This window comes from Myotis nattereri, assembly GCF_964212035.1.
Source record: "Myotis nattereri genome assembly, chromosome: 5".
Classification (NCBI taxonomy): domain Eukaryota; kingdom Metazoa; phylum Chordata; class Mammalia; order Chiroptera; family Vespertilionidae; genus Myotis; species Myotis nattereri.
The window spans coordinates 20,590,690-20,617,297 of record NC_138080.1 but is presented as its reverse complement, the minus strand read 5'-3'; the positions used below and the strand labels follow the sequence as shown (position 1 = coordinate 20,617,297).

Below are 26,608 nucleotides of genomic sequence, written 5' to 3'. Positions count from 1 at the left end.
TTTAATCACCTCTCTGGGCTCTGGCCCTGCCTTGGGGAAACCAAAGAATGTGGCACCGAGGGGACCATTAGGCAGGAATGACAAACAGCTGGGGATGCGGGGGTTGGGGGACTTCAGGAAGTGGAAGCTAAATAATGGAGGGGAAGGAGGATAGGGTCTCTGGGGGTTGGGAGGTCCTGGCGGACACTAGTGGACAGAGGGGTTGGGCTGTGGTGTGGAGGGTCAGTACCCCCAAACCCTGGCTATTTGCACCCGCCTTTTGGCATTTATTCCTATTTGCCATCGCCAGATAAGCTAAGGATGGCTTCTATTATTGGTCCTTTGAGAGAAAAGAAATGCAAGGTGCTTTTTTGTTTGTGGGGGCGGGGGGGTGTGTGGGTGTCTGAAGGAATCTGGGGTCAGGCAATGAGGCATTCACCTTGACTACTAAATTTAAGGGGCCACAAAAAATGTAGGGACCAAGATAATTCACATGTCATGAAATATTTTTAAAAATCAAAATTAATGTACAACTTTCCTGATGAATAACATATCAACATTTGAAATAAAGACAGCATACGATACAGCGTTTTCACAGCCCTGCCTCACCCCGTGGGGCCTAGAATACGCCACTTACAGAAACAACACATGTTCACTAGATTCAACCTTTTAGACTGTTTTCGACGTACAAAACAACCGATACCAACTAAAGGAGTAAAATAAGGTTTATTTAAATGTCAGAAGGCGTTGACGTTGGTCAACCAAATGAGAACAAGTTGTTTTTTTCTCTGATGATACAGGGAACCACACTCAGATATAAGCCAGACACCCCCTTTGCCGTCAGTTCTGTCAAATTCATACAGTATGCATTCTTACCTGCTTTCCAGGACAACCAGCATATTTCAAGATGCTTCCAGATCTGTGATTAGCTAAAGAGCACAGGAAATCAGGGAAGGCTTTACTGAGGAGGTGCCGTTTAAGGTCAGACCTCGGGATGTGTAGGAGGAAGGAAAGGGTGCTCCGGGTCGAAGCAGCAGCGTGTGCCAAGCTCCTGAGGTCAGAGTGCACTTGGTTTATTGCAGGAGCAGCCAGGGAGCTAGTGGGGCTGGAGAGCTGGAGAGGGCTGGAGGATAGAGTTGGAGATGAAGGGCTATGCCAACCACACTGCAGTTTGTACTGTGGCCTACGGCTATCAGCGGAGGGGTGATCATTCAGCTTGCGGGCCACTTAAACATCCCTCACACATGACAACTCAAGAGAGACAGTCTTATCTTCTGGGAGCCCTTCACAATTTATAGGGGAGGCAAAGAATGTTCCCGGATACTTCTGATTAACAATGTTAGATCTTCATGATGTAACCCAGGAACCTGGCTTTAAAAGGAGCCACACTTTTCTTTAGGGCAAATGGCTTCATGTTTGAACATGACACTTCCATATCAGTGCATCTACAGCCAGAGACCCTAAGCCAGTTTTGTCCAGCTTATGACATGTCTCCTCCGTTCTTAACCACCTGAGAACAGCATATTTATCGCTTTGGGCTCATCTCATTGCTGCCAGCTAACATTGGTCTTCTCTTTTCAATCTAGATCTTTATTCCTTCTTGGAAAAGATGGGCCTCCCCTGTGTATGCTTCTGAGCCCCAGCTCTGACCATTATGGGGGCAAGACTTTTAGCTAACAGACTTCATCTCTTTTTTTTTAAAGATATATTTTTATTGATTTCAGAGAGGAAGGGAGAGGAAGAGAGAGATAGAAACATCAGTGATGAGAGAGAATCATTGATCGGCTGTCTCCTGCACGCTCCCCACTGGGGATCAAGCCCACAACCCAGGCAAGTGCCCTGACGGGGAATCGAACCGTGACCTCCTAGTTCATAGGTTGACGCTCAACCACTGAACCACCTGGGCAGGGCAGACTTAATCTCTTTATATCTCAGTGTTCTCATCTTCAAGATGGAGCTAATTTGGCCTCCCTTGTGAAATAGAAGAACTGATATGTGTTAAGCATTTAAGATCATACGGATCATTAGACATCAGGAAATTCATATCAAAACCACAATAAGTTACTACTAGAATAGCTACAATAAAAAAGATAAGTTCGTGTTGGTGAGAATGTGGAGAAATGGGAATCCTTTTACACTGCTGGGGGGGGGGGCGGGGATGTAAAATGGTGCAGCCACTTTGGAAAACAGTCTAGCAGTTAGTTTCTCAAATGATTAAACATGGAGTTACCATCTGACTCATTAAGTCCACTGGGGGGCAGGTATATACCCCAAATGGTGATGTGGGCATCCCCTCCTCTGTGCCACTCTCAGGCACAGGAAACAGGAAGAAGTTGACACACAAGGTCAATATTGGGGAGGTCATTATCCCAGTGAATCAAAGAGGAACGAGGTCAACCAGATTGGGGAGCGGGGGGGGCCAGGGGAACAGTGAGAGGGGAGAGTACATCTTGAATTTACAGAGCACTTGCTAAGGGTGGAGGTAGGGGGAGTTCACATATAGGGCTCATCACAGATGAAGCATAAATATATACATTTTACAGACAGAAGACTGAAGGGTCTTCACCCACCACATTCCCTGCCGTGAAACCAGCCCCTTCGGGAGCTCTGGAGAAGGAGCCTGCTGAGGACGGTCCTCTTCATGGCGCTCATCAGCTCCTTGTTCCTGAGGCTGAAGATAATGGGGCTGAGGAAGGGCGTGAGGACTGTGTAGGTGACGCCCATCACGGTGTCTCCTTCCAGGGACTGGGGACCCTTGGACTTGAGGTAGACCACAGAGGCAAAGCCATAGTGCACGACCACCACAGTGAGGTGGGATGCGCACGTGGAGAAGGCCTTTTGCCGGGCCTCAGCCGAGGGGATCCTCAGGATGGTGGCTATGATGGAGGCGTAGGAGAGGAGGATGAGGAGGCAGCAGCCCAGTAGGGCTGTGATGCACACCAGGCCCACGCCCAGGGCCACAGTGGACACGTTGTCCCCACAGGCCAACTTCACAAGAGGTGGCACATGGCAGAAGAAATGGTGGACCTCATTTGGCCCACAGAAAGGGAGGTGGAAAATGGCCATTGTCACCACCAGCCCCATGACCAAGCCACCAGCCCAGGACCAGGCCACCAGGCAGGCGCAGCCACGGGGACTCATGAGCACGTTGTAGCGCAGGGGGTGGCAGATGGCCACGTAGCGGTCATAGCCCATGACCGTGAGCAGGAAGGAGTGGGTGAAGCCAAACGTGAAGGAAAAGTGCATCTGGCTGGCACAGGCCACGAAGGCGATGGAGCGGTGGGTGGAGAGCAGGTCGGCCAGCATGCGCGGGACGATGGCGAAGGTGTAGAGGATCTCGGAGATGGAGAGGGCACACAGGAAGAGGTACATGGGCGTGTGGAGGCTGCGCTCGCCCCAGATGGTGGTCATGATGAGCAGGTTCCCCAGCAGCGTGAACAGGTACATCAGCAGGAAGAGCAGGAAGAACATCAGCTGAAGGTGGGGGAAGGGGGAGAAGCCGATGAGGATGAATTCAGACACGGAGGTGTGGTTCAGACCCAGCATGTTGGTCATGCCTGGTGTGGGAGAGAGGGGAGAACTCTAGTGAGTTCTACCTGGGAGGGCTTCCCTGAGGGGCTCCTCCACGTCTTCATGTCATGGTTAGCTTATCTGAAAAATAACATTCATAATAATGGCCTGTGCTTCACAGAGCCACTCGAGGTTTCAGTAAGATCATGCATTTCCAATGCTTACCACAGGTCATAGCACACAGTAGGAATTCAATAAATAATAATAATAATAATTACTACTACTGTTAAATCCCATTGTTAGGAACTCAGGGTCTCTATTCAGCTCCACCTGGATGGAGCTGGTACTGGACAAGGGGTCACTACCCGACGTGCATAGAAGCCAAAACGATGGCACTGGCTTTGAGAAAAGGAAGCGCTTTTATTTGTGAGCTCAGCCAGCAAGGAGACAGGAGGCCAGGCTCGAATCAGTCTACTCGATCCAGGTTGTGGGGCAAGATTTACGAGGTTTCAGCACGAGATCTTCAAGGACAATGGCCCCTTCACCTCTTAAAGGATCCCAGCACTTAGGTTCCAGTCATGTTCTGCACCTTCGGTTCTGTGGGGTGAGCAGTGGATGGTTCAAAGGTGTTACTGGTGAGCGGTGGTTAGAAACAGGATAGGACCAGTTTGAGCTGGTTCTGCAGTCACAGAGACCCCACTTTAGAAGTTGTCATGGCCCCTCGTCATTTTTCTAAATTGGAACAGAAATTTAAAAAGAAAGCAATTCTTCAGTCTTTTAAAAAATTATTATTATGGGATTTAAAAAAATTCTCCCCCAAGGATATTTTTTAAGAGGGGAAGAAAGAGAGAGAGAGAGAGAGAGAGAGAGAGAGAGAGAGAGAGAGAGAGAGAGAAACATAGATTAGTTGCTTCCTGTATGTGCCTGGCTGAGAATTGTACATGCAACCTAGGTATGTGCCCTGACTGGGAATGAGCCTGCAGCCTTTTGGTGCATGAGATGACACTCAAACCAACTGAGGAGCCACCCGACCAGTGCAATGGGATATGTTTTTTCAATTATATTTTTAATTACCGTTTATATTCAACATTATTTTGTGTTAGTTTCAGGTGTAGAGCAGAGTGGTTAGACAATCACATACGTTACAAAGCCTTCCCCCTGGTATTTCCAGCGCCCACCTGGCACCATACATAATTATTATAATAGTAGAGGCCCGATGCATGAAATTTGTGCAAGGGGCTCGGCCCTCACAGCCCCGGCTTCGTCCTGGCTTCCTTGGCTGTGTACCCAGAAGTGGAATCACTGGGTCATAAGGCAGTTCTAGTTTTTCATTTTTTGAGGAACCTCCATACTGTTTGCCATAGTAGTTGCACCATACGGTGGGATCTTTAATATAATTTTTGGATGGAAAAATCTGGTGCTGGTCGGAGTTCGCCTCTGAAAGGATAATGCAAATTCTGTGATCCCTGTGCTCCAATCTGCCTGGACTGCTGTTGGCAAGGCTTAGTAAGTGTCAGGGGCTGGCTTTGTTCTTTTCATACAAAAACTCTACATGTTATCCGTGTGAGGTAAACATTTTTGAGAAGTTTTTTAAAACAGTGCTTCAACAACACTGGGTTGATTCCTTAGTCTATTTGATTCTTAGTTTTCTCATCTCTTAAAGGAAGTTGGTCATAATAACCCCTACCTGACAGGGTTGTTGTGAAGATTACATAAGACAAACACACAAGGGGTCTTCCACAGCGCCTGGAATAAACAATGGAAAGTTAGGATTGAGGGCAGGCATACATAGTCAGAATTGGATTCTCTTAAAATGTAGCAACCACCCTAACTGGTTTGGCTCAGTGGGTAGAGCATTGGCCTGTGGACTGAAGGGTCCTGGGTTTGATTTCGGTCAAGGGCACATGCCTGGGTTGCGGGCTCAACCTCCAGTAGGGGGTGTGCAGAAGGCAGCTGATCAATGATTCTCTGTCATCATTGATGTTTCTACCTCTCTCTCCCTTCCTCTCTGAGATCAATAAAAAAATAAATAAGTAAAAAATGTAGCAACCTATGGTTGTATCTCTCTATTAACTGGTGCATTTAATGCATTTATCTTTTTGGTTATTACTGTTCTTTTGAACTTAATTCTGTCACTTTATTTAATACCTGAGCTATGTGTAAATATGTTAATAAAATATCTAATATATACACACACCTCCATATGTATATTTAACATATACAAACACAAAAATATGCACTTGCTCCTATTCTTTAAACCAAACACACACACACACAAAGAGAGAGAGAGACAAAAAACGACAACACAGTAAGAACATGGAATTGTCACCTAAAAGGACCTTGTGTGAGGCATAAAGGAAGTCTAGGTAAATTTCCAGGTGCCAATATTACAAAGACCCAGGTTACCTGACCACACTGCAAAACATTTGGAAACAAGTGTGAAGAGGGTACCTGAAAGTTCCAATGTACTTGGAGCACAAATATTAGGCTGAACCTTTGACAGTGGCATCGTAATATATTACTAATATTTGGGCTAAACCAAAATTAAGAAATACTAAGAGCTGAATGATAATGAACAGTTGAAATGACTAAATGAAATGGATTATGCCTGGAATAGAAAAAGGACACCAGGGGAAAACTGGGGAAATTCTAGTAAGATCTGTAGTTTGCTGTGTAGTATTATGCCAGTGTTAATTTCCTTGCACGGGGGTTCTGTAAGATTCTGGCATTTCAGGAATTTGAATGAGGGGGAGCACAAAAATTTCCTTTGTTGTTTTTGCAACTTTTTATAAGCTTAAAATTAAAGAGAAAAATAGTTTAGGAACACAAGGCACCAGCCAAAGTAGCACCAAATATATCAAGTATGTACAATTAATTTAAATAAGCACACACAAGACCTCCACAGAGAACAATTAAACCTCTAATTAATAGAAAACACAGCAGATAATATGAATAAATGGGTGAAATGGAAAGACAATATCATAAAGGTGTTAATTCTCCCCCAAATTTAATCTCTACATTCAATGTAATATTCTAAAAAAAAAAAAAATTCAGTTGGATTTTTGAGAACGATAATAAACGTATTCTAAAATATCTATGTAAAAATAATGATCCATGAATAACTAAGTCAACCTTGACATGGAGAGTGAAAGGCGGTGGGGGAAATTGCCTTCTGAGAATCTGAGAATTCTACAAACGTCTTGGAAATAAAGCAATGTAGGGTTATTGCAACGGAAGACAAGCAGACCAGTGGCTTGGAATGGAGACTTCAGACATGGAGCCGCTCATATATGGTTAGGTTCACACCACAGATAATTCAGAAAATGACAAATATCTCAGCAGATGCTGTAGAGGAGAGTATCTGTCTATGTAGACAAAAACAAAAATTGGGCTTTCAATTAGTACCCTGTACAATGAGAGGACTAAGATAGATTAATAACCCAAATGAATGATAAAAACATAGCTAATAAAAGAAAGTATAGTGGAATCCTTGTGATCTAAGGACAGGAAATGAGTTCTTTAAAAGAAATAAAAAACACAAATCATAAATTAAAAAGGTTAATTTCACTACATCAAAATTATAAATCATATTAGCATCATGGATGAAGTTCACAGATGACAGAGGGCAAGAAGATATTTGCAACACTGAGTGAGTCCTAGAGGTCTGCTGTCCACCACAGAGCCTGGAGTTAACAAAACGATGATGTGCACTTCAAATCGTGTTCAGAGTATAGCCAATGTTGTATTACAATCATCAGACTTGATAAGAGAATAGATTTCACTTATTCCCACCACATAAAAGAAATGGTAGTTATGTGATGTCATAGAGGTGCTATCACTACAGTGGCAATCACATTACAATGTGTAAATGTATCAAATTAACATGTGCACTTTAAATTTACACCGTTATATGTCAAATCTATTTCAATGAACACATGTTAAGAGGGCACACATTATGTTATGTGTCTCACACAGAAAAAAGTAAAGAGACACAAGAAACCTGTCAGAGGTGAGGGTATGACCTGGATTGTGGTGATGGTGTCACAGGTGTAGGCATATGTCCAAAATCACCAAAATGTATACATTAAATCTGTGCAGACTTTTGTATCTCAATAAACACTGACAGGAGATTCATATCTGGAGTCTATAAGGAATGCCTGCAAACCAATGAGAAAAAAGGCTGGAATTATACAGGAAGTGGGACGGGGTAGGCACAGGCGATGTGCATGAGAGGACACGCAATAGGCAAACAGGAAACGGAGACCTGCCCTTGCTCATTAGCAGTTAGAGGAATGCAGTTTAACACAGCAGCGTGGCACCGCGTCACCCTGTTGGAGTAGCAAACATGGGAAAGCTGGATGCTGCGATGTGTTGGCCCTGATGCGAAGATGAGTGAATTCAGTCCTTCTAGCAGGTACCTGGGGGCTCATGGCCAAATGAAGGGAGCACTGACCCTAAGCCCCGCAAACACTGCTCCTGCGTCTCCCTCTGAATGAAACACACAGGTCAGCGAGGGGACGCGGTCAGGAACGTTCATCTCAGCATCGTCTGTGTTGGCAGAGAATGGGGGACAGTCTGGGAGACGCCACTGTCTGTGGGAGTAGAGAATTAAAATCTGGTGGAGGTGCGCCATGAGCCCTAAACAACATTTTGGGGGGAAAAACAAGACTGACATAGCAATATGGATGGTTCCTACAAACACAGCACTGGGTTTAAAATTAGGAAAAAATAGGAGGCCTCCAGCACCGTATAACGCACCACAGTCAGAACATGTCTGTGCAGCAACATACATTTTATAAGATTCACACAAGCAGAAGGACACACAGGGAACAAATTAAAACGCTCCCTGTTGGGGGTGGGGAAAGGAGTGGGACATAATGATAAACGGGAATAAATAGAACAAGATCATTGTGAAAATCATGGTTTACTCAAAGCTCCTAAAAAAATGGGAATATATATATTCATACTTATATATATATCAATGATACATACATATACCAATCATGCATACCATACATATATTTGTTAACAAGTTTTCAAATGCCCTCAGACAAGGCTTACTCCCAATATTACTAAGTCCCCTTCCACTTCCCCCTAGAAGATTGTTCCCTCAGAACCACTACCAGCCAGGGCTTGGAGGCCCCAGAATCCTATTTGGAAAATGGACAATTTGGCTCGAGTGTCAAGATGGGGTCCCTCATACATGCCTCTCCGTGCCCTGGCCCCAGCCCTGGCTCTGGCCTCAAGCCCTGTCTCCTGGAGCAGTGCCTGCCCATTGTCCTTCCTCTACGCCTCCTCCTGCTACTAGAATCTATTCTGTTCCCTGAGACACACAGGTGGTGAGTCATGCAGACCCAGGGGTCAAATCCTGGTCCCTACCGTGTGTGGGACAAGCAGAGAACTGCCCTCACAGGTTCTCTGTGGGAACTGGATACCAAGTGCTCAACAGCGGATGTTCTCAAGACATGCTGCTGGCGTTGCCGGCATCTTTCATGGTCACTGCTGGGCTGGTTGTCACTCATCCTCCCCCAGCAGGTGACACCTATTGGCGCCATGACAGTCAGGGTTTCAGCCCCAGTTCCGGGCTCTTTCCTCTGACTCTGTGGATGCCCTTTGGCCCCTGTCCTTGATCGCTGGTTCAGCCCACCTCCTCCTCTCTTCTGGCTACAAACCAGGTCCAGGGTACCAGTTCCTAAATACCCAAATGTTACAAATATACACATGAAAAGGGCTCTCTCCGCTTTCCTGTGCCACTCTTCCCAGGACAACCTCCGGGCAGGAGGCTCAGGAGGGCTCTCCAAGGCACCTGCACAGCCTGGACTTCGGGGAGGAGAAGGGCCAGCGCCCTCATCCCAGCTCCAGGCTCCCAGCCAGAGCCCCAAGCCAGGCTCCCAGATCCTGTCCCTGTGCCCGTCCTCCTCGAGGGGACACTACTCGACCCACTCAGCTCTCCCTGCTTGTGCCTCTGGCCAGAGCCCAAGCCCCGGCTGGGCTCACAGAAGCGGACAGAGCCGAGCACAGGCTCAGTGCATAGGTTCTGAGACACAGTGACAGTGACGCCCAGGAAACTCTGAGCCAGAAGCAGACCCTCTCCCTGCATGTATCTGCCGAGCGCTGCCCAGCCGCCTGCAGCTTGTCTGGGCCCGGGAGAAGCCGGGGACACACAGCAAGGGTACTGTGGTGGGTTGAATTACCCCACCCCACCCCCCAGTTTAGGTCCTGCACTCACAGAAGTGGACAGGGCTGAGCACTGGCTCAGGGGCACAGGTTTTGGAACCTCAACATGTGACCTTAGCTGGAAACAGGGTCTTTGCAGATGGAATAAGGTATGGACAGAGATGAGATCTTATTGGATTAGGGTGAGCCCTTAACCAGCGGTTCTCAACCTGTGGGTCACGAACAATGAAAATACATCCTGCATATCAGATATTTACATGAAGATTCATCACAGTAGCAACATTACAGTTATGAAGTAGCAACGAAAATAATTTTATGGTTGGGGGTCACCACAACATGAGGAACTGTATTAAAGGGTCGCGGCATTAGGAAGGTTGAGGACCACTGTGGCTTAATCCAATGCCTGGTGTCCTCACAGGAACAGAAGGGGACACAGAGGGAACACCATGGGAAGATGGAGGCAGAGACTGGAGTGATGCAGCCACAAACCAAGGAACGCCAAGGGCCACCAGGAGCTGCAAGAAACAAGGAAGGACTCTCCCCCAGCACCTTCAGAGGGAGCATGGCCCTGCCGACACCTTCGTTTAGCACTTCCAGCCTCCAGAACTGTGAGGGAATAAATGCCTGGTGTTTGAAGCCACTGGTTTGTAGCACGTTGCCACAGTAGCCAAAAGAAACAAATCCAGTCACACACAACTACACAGACACGGACACAGACATGGACACAGACATGGACACGGACACAGACACGGACACGGACATTGACACAGACATGGACACGGACATGGACATGGACACAGACACAGACACAGACACGGACATGGACATGGACACGGACACGGACACGGACACGGACACGGACACGGACACAGACACACTCAGTGCCGTCAGAAGCACGCACAGGTGGTGCACACATGCATGTGACACACCCAATGTGACCCTTCTGGCTCAAAACTGCCCTCTCCCTCACCCTGGCACAAAGACCACTCCCTGCCTAGGACTGGACCTGGTGAGCATGGCTGCTGTGGGGGACAGGAACCCAGACTGGCTCACCCAGCCTGGGGCTAGATGCTGGGGCTGCAGACTCCCCTCTCCACCCTACTCACTCCCCACGTCCATCCCTCAGCCAGGTCCTTACTCTGCTCCTCTCGGTTCTCCGTATTCTGAATGCCTCTCCCTCTCGCTTTCAGCACCCATAGCCCTTGTCACGTGTTCCTGGAAAAGGGCCCTGGAAACAGAAGCACTGCTTGCTTTGTTCTCTTGGGGACGCCTGCCAGAAGCCTGGCCTGGGAGCAGGGGGGCAGGGAGGGTGGCAGCAGTGGGTGGGGAGGGAGTTTTATCTCTGCGGGCGACAGCCCAGGGCTGGGTTCCCACAGGTCTCTCCCAGGAGCATAGGGGTGTGGGATGTGAGGTCCTCTAAGTTCAAGAAGGATAGCAGGAGCCCTGAGAATTCTCCCTCCCTTCTTTCCTTCCTTCCTTCCTCCCTCCTTTTCTTCCTTCCTTCCTTCCTTCCTTCCTTCCTTCCTTCCTTCCTTCCTCCCTTCTTTCCTTCCTTCCTTCTTTCCTTCCTCCCTCCCTTCCTCCCTCCCTTCCTTCCTTCTTTCCTTCCTCCCTCCCTCCCTTCCTTCCTTCCTCCCTTCTTTTCGTCCTTCCTCCCTCCCTTCCTTCCTTCCTCCCTTCTTTTCGTCCTTCCTCCCTTCCTTCCTTCCTTCCTCCCTTCTTTTATTCCTTCCTCCCTTCCTTCCTTCCTTCCTCCCTTCTTTTATTCCTTCCTTCCTTCCTCCCTTCCTTCCTTCCTTCTTCCCTTCCTCCCTCCCTCCCTTCCTTCCTTCCTTCCTTCCTTCCTTCCTTCCTTCTTTCCTTCTTTCCTTCCTTCCTTCTTTCTTTCCTTCCTTCCTTCTTCACTTCCTCCTTTCTTCCCTCCCTCCCTCTTTCCTTTCCTCCTTTCATTCTTCCTTCTTCTCTCCTTTTCTTCCTCCCTCCTTCCGTCATCCATCTGTCACATCTTCACTGAGCCCTGGCTAAGGAACTTGGTATGGATCTGAAAACCCAAAGAGAACTCTGCCATCGCCTAGCACTAAAGGATCCCTCCGTCTTGGGAGAGACAGAGCTGGGTACAGACACCCACCTCCTTACGGTCAGAACTAGGTCACAGGAGAGCCACAGGAGGAAGTGGACCATCTTCCTAGCGGGGAGCTGAAGCTGAGCCTGAGAGGACACGTTCTCCTAGGGCTGTGTCTTAGAGTCCCCCCTCTTCCCTGCCTGCTTGGCCTGCTCCCTTCCCATCTTAGCAAATGCCAACTTTCCCATCTTAGTGATGCCAACCTTCCCTCTGCCAGACCATCCCCCCATCTCAGCCAGAATCCCCACCACCCCCACTCCTCTGCACAGCTGTTCCAACACCATCTGGATTCCATCACTTAAGACTCAACTCTGGCCTCTTATGTCACCTTCACCACCCGCACTCTGGTCTGGGCTATTACACCTCTATCTCTTGCCTAGACGCCTGCACAGCTGGTCTTCAACCCTCCAACCCCACCCTTTCAAGTCCACACTCCGCAGAGCTATTAGAGAAATCGTGAGGGAGATCATGTCCCTCCCCTGCCTAAAACCCTCCAATGGCTTCTCAGTGAGACTAGAATAAAATCTGAACTCCCCATGTGAGTGGTGATCCCAGCCCACATCTGACCTTACTTCCCTTCCTTCATCTCCATGTCTATGATTTCTCCTGGACAGATAAGGATCTCATCTCTCTGGGCTTTGTACATATTGTTCTCTCTGCCTGGACAGAACCCCTTCCTCAAACCATTAATTTCCACTTGGTTAATTTTTGTTCTTCCTTTCTTAAAAAAAAAATAATATATTTGTATTGATTTCAGAGGGGAAGGAAGAGGGAGAGAGAGATAGAAACATCAATGATGAGAATCATTGATTGACTGCCTCCTCACACACACACACACACACACACACACACACACACACACACAGTCACATGTTCATCTAACAGGAGATGAGTTCCAGGTCTACCCATCACTGGTGATTTTTTTCTTCGTGTAAGTATTTCTACCAGGTCAGCCCCTGCATCTCAGCTTTCTCAACTTTGTCAAAGTTTATATTCATGTATCTTTGTTGTAAAGTAGAGGCCACTGTCACAGAGGATTTTTAGCACATCTGTCGAGCTTGCAGGGTCTACAGCAAGCTGAAGAATCTTTGTGTCCTCAATTCCTATCTCGCTACAGTTCATTGAGCGCAGACAGCATGCCAGGCCCTGTGGTGGGCACCCTGACAATGCCACCATGATGCCATTATTTATCCTCACCACAAACACCAAAGGACTGCCTGCCAATGAGCACATCTTGCAGCCCTGCCATTGAGGATTCCTTCCTTTGCTGGTGGAGTCCCAAGGATACTCAACATTCCTCACGAGCCATCTCAACTTTCTTTAATCTCCTCAACAAAAAGAATGGCCTAGGGACCTGGCTTGAAACAAATTTTGTTAACAAAGCCAACAGAATGCTGAATAACAGGATGCCATTTCATGTGCCAATGAATGTATTTGTGTTCTAGGGCTGCCGTGACAAATCATAACAATTTATTGGCTTAAAACAACACACGTTTATTCTATTTGAGAAGGCCGTGAGTCCGAAACTGTCTCGCTCAGCTTGCATCCAGGTCCACAGGGCTGCTTCCTTCTGGAGGACCTAGGAAAGCATCTGTCTCCTGTGTCTTCCAGCTTCTAGCGCAGTGGCTCCCACCCTTTTCTGCCCGCCCTCTACCTGAGCATCTCTGAAATCCTGATGCCCCCCCGTGACATATAATTCTTATTATTTAAAAAGTGAACTCCTATTCACGTGGAGGAAGCCTAAAAGGCTTGATCTAAACAAGCTTCCAGAGAATATGGCATCTATGAAAGAGAAAAAGAAAAGAACAAAAGGACAGCTGAAGTACTGAGGAAGGAATCACTAAGAAATTGTTAAAAAACACACATACAAAATAATAATATGAAGTGATATGAAAAAAAACAGCAAATAAGGTTTCAAAACATATAATAGAGACCTGAAATGCATAAGTATGTCTCAATAGCTATTTATATACTGTATATGAAGCCCTTAAAGCCATAAGAAATGCAAAAAATATCACTGTTAATAACTCATTCTCGAATTGCCCCTCTTAAAAATTAAATTTCCCCCCTGTGAGGCGTGTGCCCACGCTGGGAACCACTGTTCTAGAGGCAGCTGCACCCTTTGGCTCATGGTCCCTCTCTCGAATTACTCTAATTCCTTCCTTCCGTTGTTGTATCTCCTTCTGTCTCTGTCTCCTGCTTCCCTTTTATAAAGACCGTTGTGGTTATATCGGGCTCACCTGGATGATTCAGGATACTCCCCCGTCTTAAGACCCTTAACTGGATCGCATCTGCAAAGTCTGTCTTGCCAGTTAAGGAAATATATTCACAGGCTCTGAACATGGACATCATTTAGGGGGTGGAAATTATTTATCACAATAATGAGTAAAATTACACAGTTTCTCATTGATTCCCCTGGAATCAGTGCTTCTTTCTGGCTATGTGTGCCTAAGGCTGCACTGGCGCCCTTTTCCTTAAATGTGTCTATTCCTCCTCATGGGAGCCTTCCCTTATCAAGACCAAACCTCCCACTGTAGGAACCTGAGAGACAGATTTCTGATCACCGACTCCAGCCTATTCCAGATTGTAATCGATTCCTGCTTCACCAATTCTTAACACTTTCCGCTTCCAACTAAAATATCTGGGCTCACCTTTGAGTTAACAATTTACATCCCGCAGTGGGCCCCTTCCTGGATCCTCAGTCCTATGTATTCCCAAACACCAGCAGGGAATCAGACAGACCTAGAGTTCCACGTATCTCCCTTCATTTCCAGGCTGTGTGACCTCCACCACATTTTCTCATCTGCATACGGAGGGCACCCATTTGTACCATCTTGAGTTAGCACTCTGCCATTCAACACATCTCCCAAAGATGCCACTTAAACACAGGAATGAGGATGCATGTCTTGCTAAAAGTATATGGGGAAAAAGGGAAAAGGATTTCCATGAGAGGGCAGATAGCAACACCCTTTTAACATGCTGTATCTTCTTACCCAGGCCCTGATCCCTCTTCCCTTTCTCTCCTTTCTTCCTTTTCCTTTCAGCCTCTCTTCCCCTTTCCCTCCCACCTGCATCCTCCTTTCTTTTCTCCTTCCTCATGTGCAAATTGTCCTGTTACCACCCTTTTTTTCTTTATTCCTCCCTTTCCCAGATTTTGCCCCATAATCTTTTTTATCCAATTGAACATTCAGATCCATTTAAAGGACTCCAACTCTCCACTTCATATTCCAACATTCTCCACTCAACTCAGCTCAACATAGAAACCCTCCCTTAGAGCCTATCCCTCCCAAAGGACGTGAAGAACTGTACATATAGGGTGTCCGGGAAAAATGTATACACACACTTTGAATACTTATAATTATATAGAATTTAATGTTTATTTAAAAAAACATTTCATTTTCAAAATTGAGCTATCAGCTGTTAAAGTGTGTATACATTTTAGGGGGGGACACCCAGTAGTAACCCATATTCTGGGAGAGAGTTTATTTTCTTTTGTACATTCGTTATCATTAAAAATATAATAATTATAACAGTAATTGATACACAGAGACTGTCCAGCGCTTGGTGGTATTTATTATTTATGTTTCTTTTTTATTTTTATATTTGAAAGGGAAGGGAAAGTCTTCCCTTGCTCGTCTGTTCAAGAAGATGTGTGTGCATTCGTGCCCAGAGACATCGATGTGATGCTCCCCACCTGCCCACAGATAGGTAACACAATCTAAGGCACAGGTGATGAAATGAGTTCATTACACAGGGTCATAAGCCAGAGGCCATAATTACTTGAGACTAAGAAAGAAGGGGCTTAAAGAATTTGGGGTAGCCCCTGCTGGTGTGGCTTAGTTGGTTGAGCATTAACCCAGTCAGGGCACATGCCTAGGTTGTGGGCTCGATTCCTAGTAGGGGGCAGCCATTCAATGATTCTCTCTTATCATTGATGCTTCTGTCTCTTCTTCTCCCTTCCTATATGAAATCAATACAAAAATATATTTTAAATAAACGTAGTTTCTAGCCCTGGCCAGTGTGGCTCAGTTGGTTGAGCACTGGCCCATGCACCGGAGGTCACTGGTTTGATTCTGGGTCAGGGCACAGGCCCCGGCTGCAGGCTCAATCCTCAGTAGGGAGCATGCAGAAGACAGCAAATTGATGTTTATCTCTCTCTCTCTTTCTCTCTCTCTCCCTCTCTCTCTCTCCTTCCTCTCTCAAATCAATAAAAACATGGTGTTGTTTTTTTTTTTTAAAAAAAAAAACAAACCACATAGGCTCTAACATAGATTAAATGGCAGTTAAGAGCTCTATATATCACAGACCCCAAGTTTGTGGAGTGGACCCTGTGGCTGGGGGGCACCCAACCCTTGGAGGTGCTGGAGGCCTTGCAGCACCGCCTGTTGCTGCAGCGGCCACAGACCCGGGCTGACTGAGTGAGCTGGCACACCTGGTACTCTAATAACATCCGGCAGCTGCTACACAACTTCCCTGCTGACCAGCTCACAAGCTCAGGAGCTCCCTTCTGGTCTGGACCCAAACAATGTCCACATCCGCTCACATTTGATGTCAACAGTCCCCTGCATCTGGACGACGTGATGGCGGGCGCTAACCTGTTTGCCCAGACCTCTGGGCTGGCAGGCTCTCAGGACCGAGCTGCTGTGGCCACACTCTTATAGTCTGTTCAGGTCCCCGAGTTCACCCCCAAGTCTGGTGTCAAGATCCACGTCTCGGACCAGGAGCTGCAGAGCGCTGGTGCCTCTGTTGATGAAAGCCGTCTAGAGGAGCTCAAGGCCATACGGCCTTGTCCAGAGAAGCTTCCTGGGTTCAAGATGTTCTTCATTGAATTTGAGAAGGATGATGCCACCAACTCCCATATTGATTTCATTGTGGTCACATCCAACCTCCAGGCAGAGAACTATGACACTCCTGCTGTAGACCAGCCAAAAGCAAGCTGATTGCAGAGAAAATCATCCCAGCCATCGCCACACCCACAGCAGCTATGGTTGGCCTTGTGTGCCTGGAGCTATACAAGGCGGTTCGGGGGCACCAAAGACTTGACTCCTACAAGAATGGTTTCCTCAACTTGGCCCTGCCTTTCTTCGCCTTCTCTGAACCCCTCCCCGCACCCTGTCACCAGTACTATACCTGGGAATGGACGTTGTGGGATCGCTTCGAGGTACAGAGGCTGCAGCCTAGTGGTGTGGAGATGACTCTCAAACAGTTCCTTGATTACTTCAAGACAGAGCATAAACTGGAGATCACCAGGCTGTCCCAGGGCGTGTCTCTGCTCTGCTCCTTCTTCATGCCAGCCGCCAAGCTCAAGGAATGGTTGGATCAAGCAATGACAGAGATCTTATGCCGTGTGTTGAAGCGAAAGCTGGGCCATCATGTTCTGACACTGGTGCTTGATGAGAGCGGGTGAGGAAGTCAAGGTCCCCTACATCCGATATACCATTCACTGACCCCAAGCCCACCTTCTTCAGAGCCCTTCCCACCCAGGGTTCCCATCCGACTTGTAGCAGTGTCCCAGCTAACCAAGCTGATATTCCCTCCTCATTCCCCTACCTGACCCCTCTTGCCACTGCTTCCTACCTTTTTCAGAACCTTGAATCCTAATAAACAGTTATTAACTCGGGGGGAGGGAGAGGAAAAGCTCTATAAAATTGAAAAATGTGCTTAAATTTTCCTGCTCTCATAATCTTTATCAGTAAAATGGATTAAATTATAATACTTCTTTGCTTGCTAGCTTTTATTAACATTGACAAATACAGAAAAGATCCAGGTTGTAACAGTTAAAGACATCAATGATCAAGGTTATAGTCTCTTGACTAGTGTGCCTGTTCTAGAAAACGCATATAGTTGAATCTTGGGGGTTATTTTTTATTTTAACTCTGAGAGTCTTTATCTTTTCATTGATGTTTTAAAACCCATTCACGTTTATCCAATACTGTTTTAACTGTACTCATTTCTGCCATCTTACTCCATATTTTGAATTTACTATGATAAAGGTACTAAACGTTTGAAAAGAATTGGGTGTCTGATCAAGATGGGCGCGCAGGTAAATGCGATACTTGCCTCCTCCCACATCAAAATGACAACTAAACTACAAAACAACCATCATTCAGAATTGCCTGAAATTTGGTTGAGTGGAAGTCCTACAACTAAGAATATAAAGAAAAAAACCACATCAAGACTGATAGGAGGGGTGGAGATGCAGAACAGGCAGGTCCCACACCCACATGTGGCAGATGTGGCTGTGCAGGTCTCCCCTGAGAAGTGAGGGATCTCAGCTCCATAGCCAGCCCCCCAGCCCAGGTTCCAGTGCCAGGAAGAGAAGTCCCCATAACTTCTAGTTGTAAAAACCAGTGGGGATTGAGGCTGAGTGAGAAGGAGGTTTGCTGGAGTCCCAGGAAGTTCCTCTTAAAGGGCCTATGCTCAGACTCACTCCCTCTGAGCTCCAGCATTGGGGTAGCAGCTCAAAAGTCACCAGAGACATTTGCAGAGTCTGGTAACAGGGCAAGATCTCGGGGGACAACTTTATCCCACACAGAAGTGCTGACAGAAGCACTTGCTCCTTTTCTGGGGCCCCCTCCCACAGAGCCAGTAGGCAGGTGCCATATTTGAGACTCTATCCATTGGGCTCACACTCTTTGCCCTGGTGATTCCCTGAGGCCCGCCCCACCCAACTTTCAAGCCTACCCAAGTTATTTCCAGTAGCTTTTCCATACAAATGACCTGTCTTGGCTCATGCTTCAGATTTTCCTAAAATCCCTCAAACAAGCAGCATCTGGTCTAAGCAAGCCTCACCTCTCACTAAGTGGCCCCCAGCCTGGCACTAGCAGCAGATGGCTTGGTTTATAGCTTGGCCTCACATGGGCAACTCCAAGCCCAGCACAAGTAGTAGCCATCTGCAGATTTCTTTGTAGCTCATGCCAGGAGGCCCCAGGCAGAACACAGGCTGCACTTCCCTAAGGCTCCAGAGCCAGCACACCCAGTGAAGAGCTTTATATCATGTCAAAGCACCACCACCTCCTCAAGTGATACACTCAAGGGGAAAACTCAGCGGGCACCAGAGCCCCACTGAAGTAAGTCCTGCTCTGTGGGGTGGGCCCCTGCACAGCTGATGCTTCATAGTGGTCAGAGGTCAGTGGCCACAGCCAGTCCCTTTTGCTAATCGGCTTGGAGGCAAGTCTCTCCCATTGACATGCCAATAGCAATCAAGGCTCTTGTAGTTGCACAGGGGGTGCACCTTGAGTGCCCAGCTTGGGTGATCAGAGAGGCTGTGCCACTGGACCCTCCAGAGTACCTACTGCAAAAGACCACTCTACCCAGCCTCCAAATTGTAGCAGTTCTACTTAATACACAGAAGCAAACACAGGGAGGCTGCCAAGATGAGGAGACAAAGAAACATGTCCCAAATGAAAGAACCTAACAAAACTCCAGAAAAAGAACTAAACAAGATGGAAACAAGCAATCTGCTAGATGCAGATTTCAGAACACTGGTTATAAGGATGCTCAATGAACGTAGGGGAAGAGTAGATGTGAGAACTTCAACAGAGAGATAGAAAACATAAAAGCAGAACTAGAAAACATAAAAAGGAACCAATCAGAAATGAAGAATACATTAATTGAATTGAAGAATATATTACAGGGAATCAACAGTGGAGTAGATGAAGCAGAGGATCAAATAAAAAAATTGGGAAGAGCCCTAGCCAGTTTTGCTCCGTGGATAGAGAGTTGGCCTGTGGACTGAAGGGTCCCAAGTTTGATTCCAGCCAAGGGCACATACCTGGGTTTCAGGCTCAATCCCCAGTGGGGGGCGTGCAGGAGGCAGCCGACCAATGATTCTCTCCCAAAATTGATGTTTCTATCTCTCTCTCCCTCTTTCTTCCTCTCTGAAATCAATAAAGAAATACATTTTTTTAAATATTGGGAAGACAAGGAAACAGAAAATATCCAATCAGAACAGCAAAAAGAAAAAAGAATCCAAATAAATAAGGATAGTGTAAGGAGCCTCTGGGATCACTTCAAGCATTCCAACATTCACATTATGAGGGTGCCAGAAACGAGAGAGAGAGCAAGAATTTGAAAACCTATTTGAAAAATAATGACAGAAAACTTCCCTAACTTGGTGAAGGAAATAGACATACAAATCCAGGAAGCACAGAGATTTCCAAACAAGATGAACCCAAAGAGTCCTGGCCTGTGTTGATCGGTGATTAGAGTGTCAGCCCATGCACCAAAGGGTCACAGTTTTGATTCCCAGTCAAAGGCACATCCTGGGTTGCAGTTTGATCCCTGGCCCTGGTTGGGGCGTGTGCAGGAGGCAACCAATCAATGTGTCTCTCTCACATTGATGTTTTTCTCCTTTTCCTCTCTCTCTCTCTCTCTCTCTCTCTCTCTCTCTCTCTTCTTCTTCTTCTTCTTCTTCTCTTTCTCTCCCTCCTACCTCTCTCTACCACTCTCTCTGAAAAGCAATGAAAAAATATCATCAGGTGAGGATTAACAAAAATAAATAAATTAAAAGATGGACCCAAAGAGGACCACACACAAGACATAATTAAAATGCCAAAAGTTAAAGACAAAGAGAGAATCTTAAAAGCAGCAAAAAAAAAGCAGTTAGTTATCTACAAGGGAGCTCCTATAAGACTGTCAGATGATTTCTCAACAGAAACTTTGCAGAAGAGATTGGCAAGAAATATTTAAAGTGATGAATAGCAAGGACCTACAACCAAGATTACTCTACCCAGCAAAATTATCATTTAGAATGGAAGGACAGATAAAGAGCTTCCCAGACAAGAAAAAGCTAAAGGAGTTCATCACCACCAAATCAGTATTACATGGAGTGCCAAAGGGTCTTCTTTAAGAAGAAGAAGAAAAAAAAAATTAAAATATGAACAAAAAAATTCAATAAATACATATCTATCAACAATTGAATCTAAGAAAACAAAATGAACAATCAGAACAGAAACAGGCTCATAGATACAGGGAACATTTTAACAGTTTCCAGATGGAGGATGAGTGAAAAAGGAGAAGGGATTAAGAAATACAAATTGGTTGTTACAGAATAGTCATGGGGATGTTAAGTACAGCATAGGGAATATAGTCAATAATATTGTAATAACTACGTATGGTGTCAGATGGGTAAGAGATTTATTAGGAATGTCACTTAGTAAGTTATGTAATGTCTAATCACTGGGATGCACACCTGAAACTAATATAATAATATATGTCAACTGTAATTAAAAAATTAAAATAAATAAATAAACAAAAGAAAATAATTGGATTGACAAATATTTGCCAGACACATACGTATCAAAGGAAAGCTAAGGCAACAATCTTGAAAACAAACAAAATATAATTTAAGGAAATACTAATCATAATGTCTCTATTACCATAAGCCACTAAAAAGAAACAGGGTTCCTGGGAAAATGGTTGAGTCATGAAAGCCAGCCTAGGACTTCTCTGCCACTGCGAAATGAAACTTTTACTGGGTAATGGTTAATATTAAAAGGATGGAGGAACGAGAATACAGCGTGTTCATTGGTCAAAGCTGATCATCGAAATGAATGATCATTGCAAGGAGGAATAAGCTAAATGATGCCATGAGAAAGCAGTCAGACAAGTGCAGAAGATAGGACATCCCACAGAACAATTCGTCTGGTCTCAATAACAGGGTCATGAAAAGAACGGAGATAAATTCAAGGGACATAACAACTAGGTGCAATATAGGGCACTAGATTGGGTGCTGATTTAAAAAAACCAGCTATAAAATACATGTAAGACAACAGAGAAAACTTTGATTATGGTATGACTAATTATGGTAGTTATCTATCCTATATAATAAAAGGCTAATATGCAAATAGACCAAACAGCGGAACTGGAACAACTGAACAACCGGTCGCTATGATGTGCACTGACCACCAGGGGGCATGTGCAGAACATGGTGGGCATCAGCCACGGCGGGATGGTGGAGCAAGTGAGTGGGGGCACCAGACGAAGGCGGGGCGCCAGTCGCTGTCATCGGGGTAAGCCTCTAGTGCAGCGGTTCTCAACCTGTGGGTTGCGACCCCTTTGGGGGTCAAACGACCTTTTCACAGGGGTCGCCTAAGACCATCGGAAAACACATATATAATTACATATTGTTTTTGTGATTAATCACTATGCTTTAATTATGTTCAATTTGTAACAATGAAATTGGGGGTCACCACAACATGAGGAACTGTATTAAAGGGTTGCGGCATTAGGAAGGTTGAGAACCACTGCTCTAGCAGTTACTGAAAATTCTTTGCTCCCACGTGCCGCAGTCCACCTGGCGCTCGCACCTGCTGCCGGCGCCGGAGCCACCACTTGCACCCACTGCCAGTGCTGGCCCCGTTCACACCTGCAGCCAGTGCCCAGTGCTGGTCTGGATGGCTCAGTGCCATCAGTGGGTGTGAGCAGCAGCTCCCAGCCCTGATCACCCCTGAGGGCTTCTCCACCTCCCCCTGCTCCTGAGGGGCAATCAGGACAGCAGCTGCCACTCACACCTGCTGCTGGCGCCGGCCCCAATTGCTCCGCACCATAGTGGGTGTGAGCGGGGCCGGTGCCATCAGCACATGGGAGCAGTGGTGGCAGGAGCGGAACTGCTGGCAGACACAGGACCAAGGGGCCATGGTGGGAGGAGCTGGGAGGGGACACGAAGGATAGGCTGAGACCTGCCCCTGTGCCCACTGCACCTCACGGCCCACAGTTCCTTTCAAGGTGCACGAATTTGTGCACTGGGCACTCTCTCTCTCTCTCTCTCTCTATATATATATATATTTATATATGCCTAAGCGACCAGAATGACCAGTTGCTATGATGTGCACTGACCACCGGGGGCAGATGCTCAATGCAGGAGCTGCCCCCTGGTGGTCAGTGCGCTCCCACAGGGGGAGCACTGCTCAGCCAGAAGCCGGCCCATGGCTGGCAAGCACAGCTGCCACAATGGGAGCCTCTCCCAACTCCACAGCAGCACTATGGAGCGGCGGCAGCAGGCCAGGATGAGAGCGAGCAGTGTGGCGACAGGCCCTGATTTGCACACTGTTACATCCTCCAAGGGGTCCTGGATATTTTTAAATTAATAAAAATAGTAAGACAAATATAAGTTAAAATTTGAAACAGTCAGCGAAATAAATACATTCTTAGAAAAATCTAAACTTCCAAACTGGTACAAGAAAAAATAGGAACCCTGGATACTCTTATGTTTTAAAGAAAATGAAATGATTAGTCAAACACCATCCCTCCCTAATATCTTTGGCCCCAGTGGATTTACAAGTAAGCTCTCTTAAACTTTTTCGTTGTGGTGGGGGTTAATCCTCACCTGAAGATACTTTTTTTCCCATTGATTCTTAGAGAGAGTGGAAGGAAGAGAGGAAGAAAGAGAGAGGGAGAGAGAGAAACATCGATGTGAGAGAGGCTCATCGATTGGTTCCCCCCCACAAGCGCAAGTACCCCAACCAGGGCGGGATTTGAACCTGCAACCCAGGCACATGCCCTTGGTCGGGAATTGAACCCTCAATCCTTCGGTGCATGGGCCGACACACTAACCACTGAGTACACTGGCCAGGAAAGCTCTCCTAAACTTTTAAAGAACAGTCGATGAGTATCTTATACATGCTCTTAAAAAGTAAAATATAGATATAGATATACATATACATATACATATACATATACATATACATATACATATACTACATATACATATAGATAATATGCTCAGCTCCTTTCATTAGGTTAATGCAGTGACTTTCAACCCATGTGCCACAAGAATTTTTAAAATAAGCAATACCACCCTAACAGGTTTGGCTCAGTGGATAGAGTGTTGGCCTGCAGACTGAAGGGTCCTGGGTTCAATTCTGGTCAAGGGCATGTACCTTGGTTGAGGGCTCGATCCCCAGTAGGGGGCGTGCAGGAGGCAGCTGATCGATGTTTCTCTCGCATCAATGTTTCTCTCTATCCCACTCCCTTCCTCTCTGTAAAAATCAATAAAATATGTTTTAAAAATTATTTGTAAAAAATGCAATACCTATTTAGTCAGGGGCACTGACCTCTTTTCCCTTAGATTGTCAAATTTAAAAATGACAACAGCCAACCCAATAGCCATCTGGTGTGAATGAAAAAAAAATTATAGCTTTTTGGGGGGGGTGGGGGTCAGATCAGTAAAAATACAATATGCTTTTTTTTTTTTGGTGTGCCGCAAAAGTTTAGTAATTAGTGCACGTGTGCCATAAGATGAAAAAAGGTTGAAAATCACTGTGCCAATGCAATCTTGACTTTAAAACCAGGGAGCATGTTTATAAGAAAAGACAGCATGGTTCACCTATCCACGCAGATTTTAAATAGAAGGATCCGCCCTGGCCTGATGCTTGTGGCTCAATTGGTTGGAGCGTCATCTCATGCACCAAAAGGTTGCCTGTGGATTCGGTCCCCGTGGGGGTGAGTACAAGAGGCAACCGATTGAGGTTTTTCTCATATACTGATGTTTCTCTCTCTCTCTCTCTCTCTCTCTCTCTCTCTCTCTCTCTCTCTCTCTCCCTCCCTCCTTCCCTCCCTTCCTCCCTCCTTCCTCCTCTCTCTCAAAAAAAAATCAGTAAAACATATCCTTGAATGAAACAAAATATTTCACATCCCCTTTTCCCATAAGAGGGGAAAGAAGGGCCCTAGCCAGTTTGGCTCAGTGGATAGAGCGTCGGCCTGCGGACTGAAGGGTCTCAGGTTCGATTCCAGTAAAGGGCACATGCCCGGAATTACGGGCTTGATCCCCAGTAGGGGGTGTGCAGGAGGCAGCCAATCAATGATTCTCTCTCATCATTGATGTTTCTATCGCTCCCTCTTCCTTCCTCTCTGAAATCAATAAAAATACATATAAAAAAATACTTAAAAATCTATGTCCAATTTATCTCTCTAATTCTACCTCTATTTTGGTACAGGAAATTCTACAGGCAAATGCCTCTGCTCTTTGTCCTTTCCACTCTGCTCCTTTAAAAAAAAGAAGAAAAAAAAGAGGAGAACAAAGGAATTTGAATTACCAGCCAATTGTTTTGACTTTAGATTCTCTGGAAAGTTCAATTATCCACCACAGTGCTTCCCACTTTCCTGTTATTGAGTGTTGAAAACTGGGTCTCCTGGGGAAATTCCGATCTCAAGGGCTCTAGCTCCCATGGCTATTAATTTTCTCTCTGGCAAAAAATAAAAATAAAAAGAAGCTTTCTGATGTAACACTGTCCCCCAGAGCCTCTATCTTCAGACGATTTTGTCATCACTCCACAGACCCAGGCAAGATTCATTCACCAAAGGTGCCGGATTCCAGGGTAAGAATTGAAGTGTGTGTTGGGGCTAAGAGGGGTTCTCTCAGACCCTGGCAAATGAAGGTAAGAATCTTGAACTCCACTGCTTATGGGCAAGAAAACCCCAGGGACTGGTGGCTTTATAAGTAATTTTTATAATCACACTGTTTGACGATATGCACTTGGAGAGAGAGGAATGGTACATTGATCTTAATCCTTTCCAGCTTGCAGGTAGGCATTAGGCCATTGGTTTAATCCAGTGGTTCTCAACCTTCTGGCCCTTTAAATACAGTTCCTCATGTTGTGACCCAACCCTAAAACTATTTTCGTTGTTTCTTCATAACTGTAATGTTGCTACTGTTATGAATCGTCATGTAAATATCTGATATGCAGGATGGTCTTAGGCAACCCCTGTGAAAGGGCCGTTCGACCACCAAAGGGGTCGCGACCCACAGGTTGAGAACCGCTGGTTTAATCTCAGTTGATAGCACTGCCATGAGGCTGAGCATACCAGGGGAGGTCACCTGTTTTCAAGTCCATACTTGAACTTGCACAGAAGCTGCTGAGCTGAGCTGGGAAGACCGGTAGCTCTTGATCATTGCTGAGAGATTGGACTTAGGAAATGCTCCCTGGCACAGCCCGGAGATACCTTCGGCTCCCTTCCAGGGACAGTTTAAAACACAGATAGGCTGAAGGTCTCCAGATAAAACCAGACCAGCTTGGAGAGCCAGAGCAGAAAGCCAAGCCTCTGTCGAGCCACCAGAGGAGAGAGAACACGTGACTTGGAACCGGTCAGATGGGTTCCCGACGCTGCCCGTCAAGCCCTGTATCAGCTTAAACACATCACCACACTAAGTATTTTATTTTATTCATTCAGGAAATGCTTACAGAGCGCTCGCCGTGTGGCTGGTGTGGTTGGGAGTCAGGGTCAAACAGGCAATGAAAGCAACGTGTTTTGTGAACAGGGCTCTCAGGCCCCTTGTTATTTGATTACCAAACTAGTGAAGAGAGGGAAAGGCAGGGCTGCCGTGTACTAGTATCTCTGATGGGCCAGAGGCACTTTTGCTTCTGTAAACTTCTTCCTCCATAAAAAAATAACATTAAAAATTGCATTTTACAGCTCGTTGTTGGTACAAAGACACTTATTCTCCACTTTGGATAGAGTCATCTTTTTCCTTCTGAAGTCAAAACATTTTTGTGGACTTTCTATGTCCGATGGAGAAAGGGCTCATTCATAGGTGAGACGCTGGGAAGGTTTGATTCGCAACAGGAAGCCAGCTAACTCCAATGCCTCTTCTTGCATCTCTCATTCTCAGCAAAGGAAGCCAGATCTGAAATGCAAGCAGCAATGAGAAAAACGTGAAAAGGTGGGATTTTAAAGGTCAGCTAAGAAAAATGGCTGGAGGAGTTCTTCAGCCAAAGGTGTGAAGGAGCTGATTTAGGACAAGGAGGTAACAAACTCTAAGCTAAGACTTTTCTCAGTCCAGTCCTGCCCACCTGCCTGGGGAGGGAAGCTGGGTTTAGT

At 46.1% G+C, this 26,608-nt stretch overlaps 1 protein-coding gene across 1 annotated transcript; it reads right to left on the bottom strand.

Annotated features, from left to right (window-relative positions):
• Positions 1 to 2,541: 2,541 nt before the first annotated feature.
• Positions 2,542 to 3,534, bottom strand: LOC308519429 (olfactory receptor 10H5-like; the record flags this gene model as incomplete). Its single annotated transcript, XM_081091416.1, has 1 exon — positions 2,542 to 3,534. The coding sequence occupies one exon, from the start codon at positions 3,532 to 3,534 to the stop codon at positions 2,542 to 2,544; it is 993 nt and encodes a 330-aa protein (XP_080947542.1).
• Between the last annotated feature and the right edge of the window lie 23,074 nt (positions 3,535 to 26,608).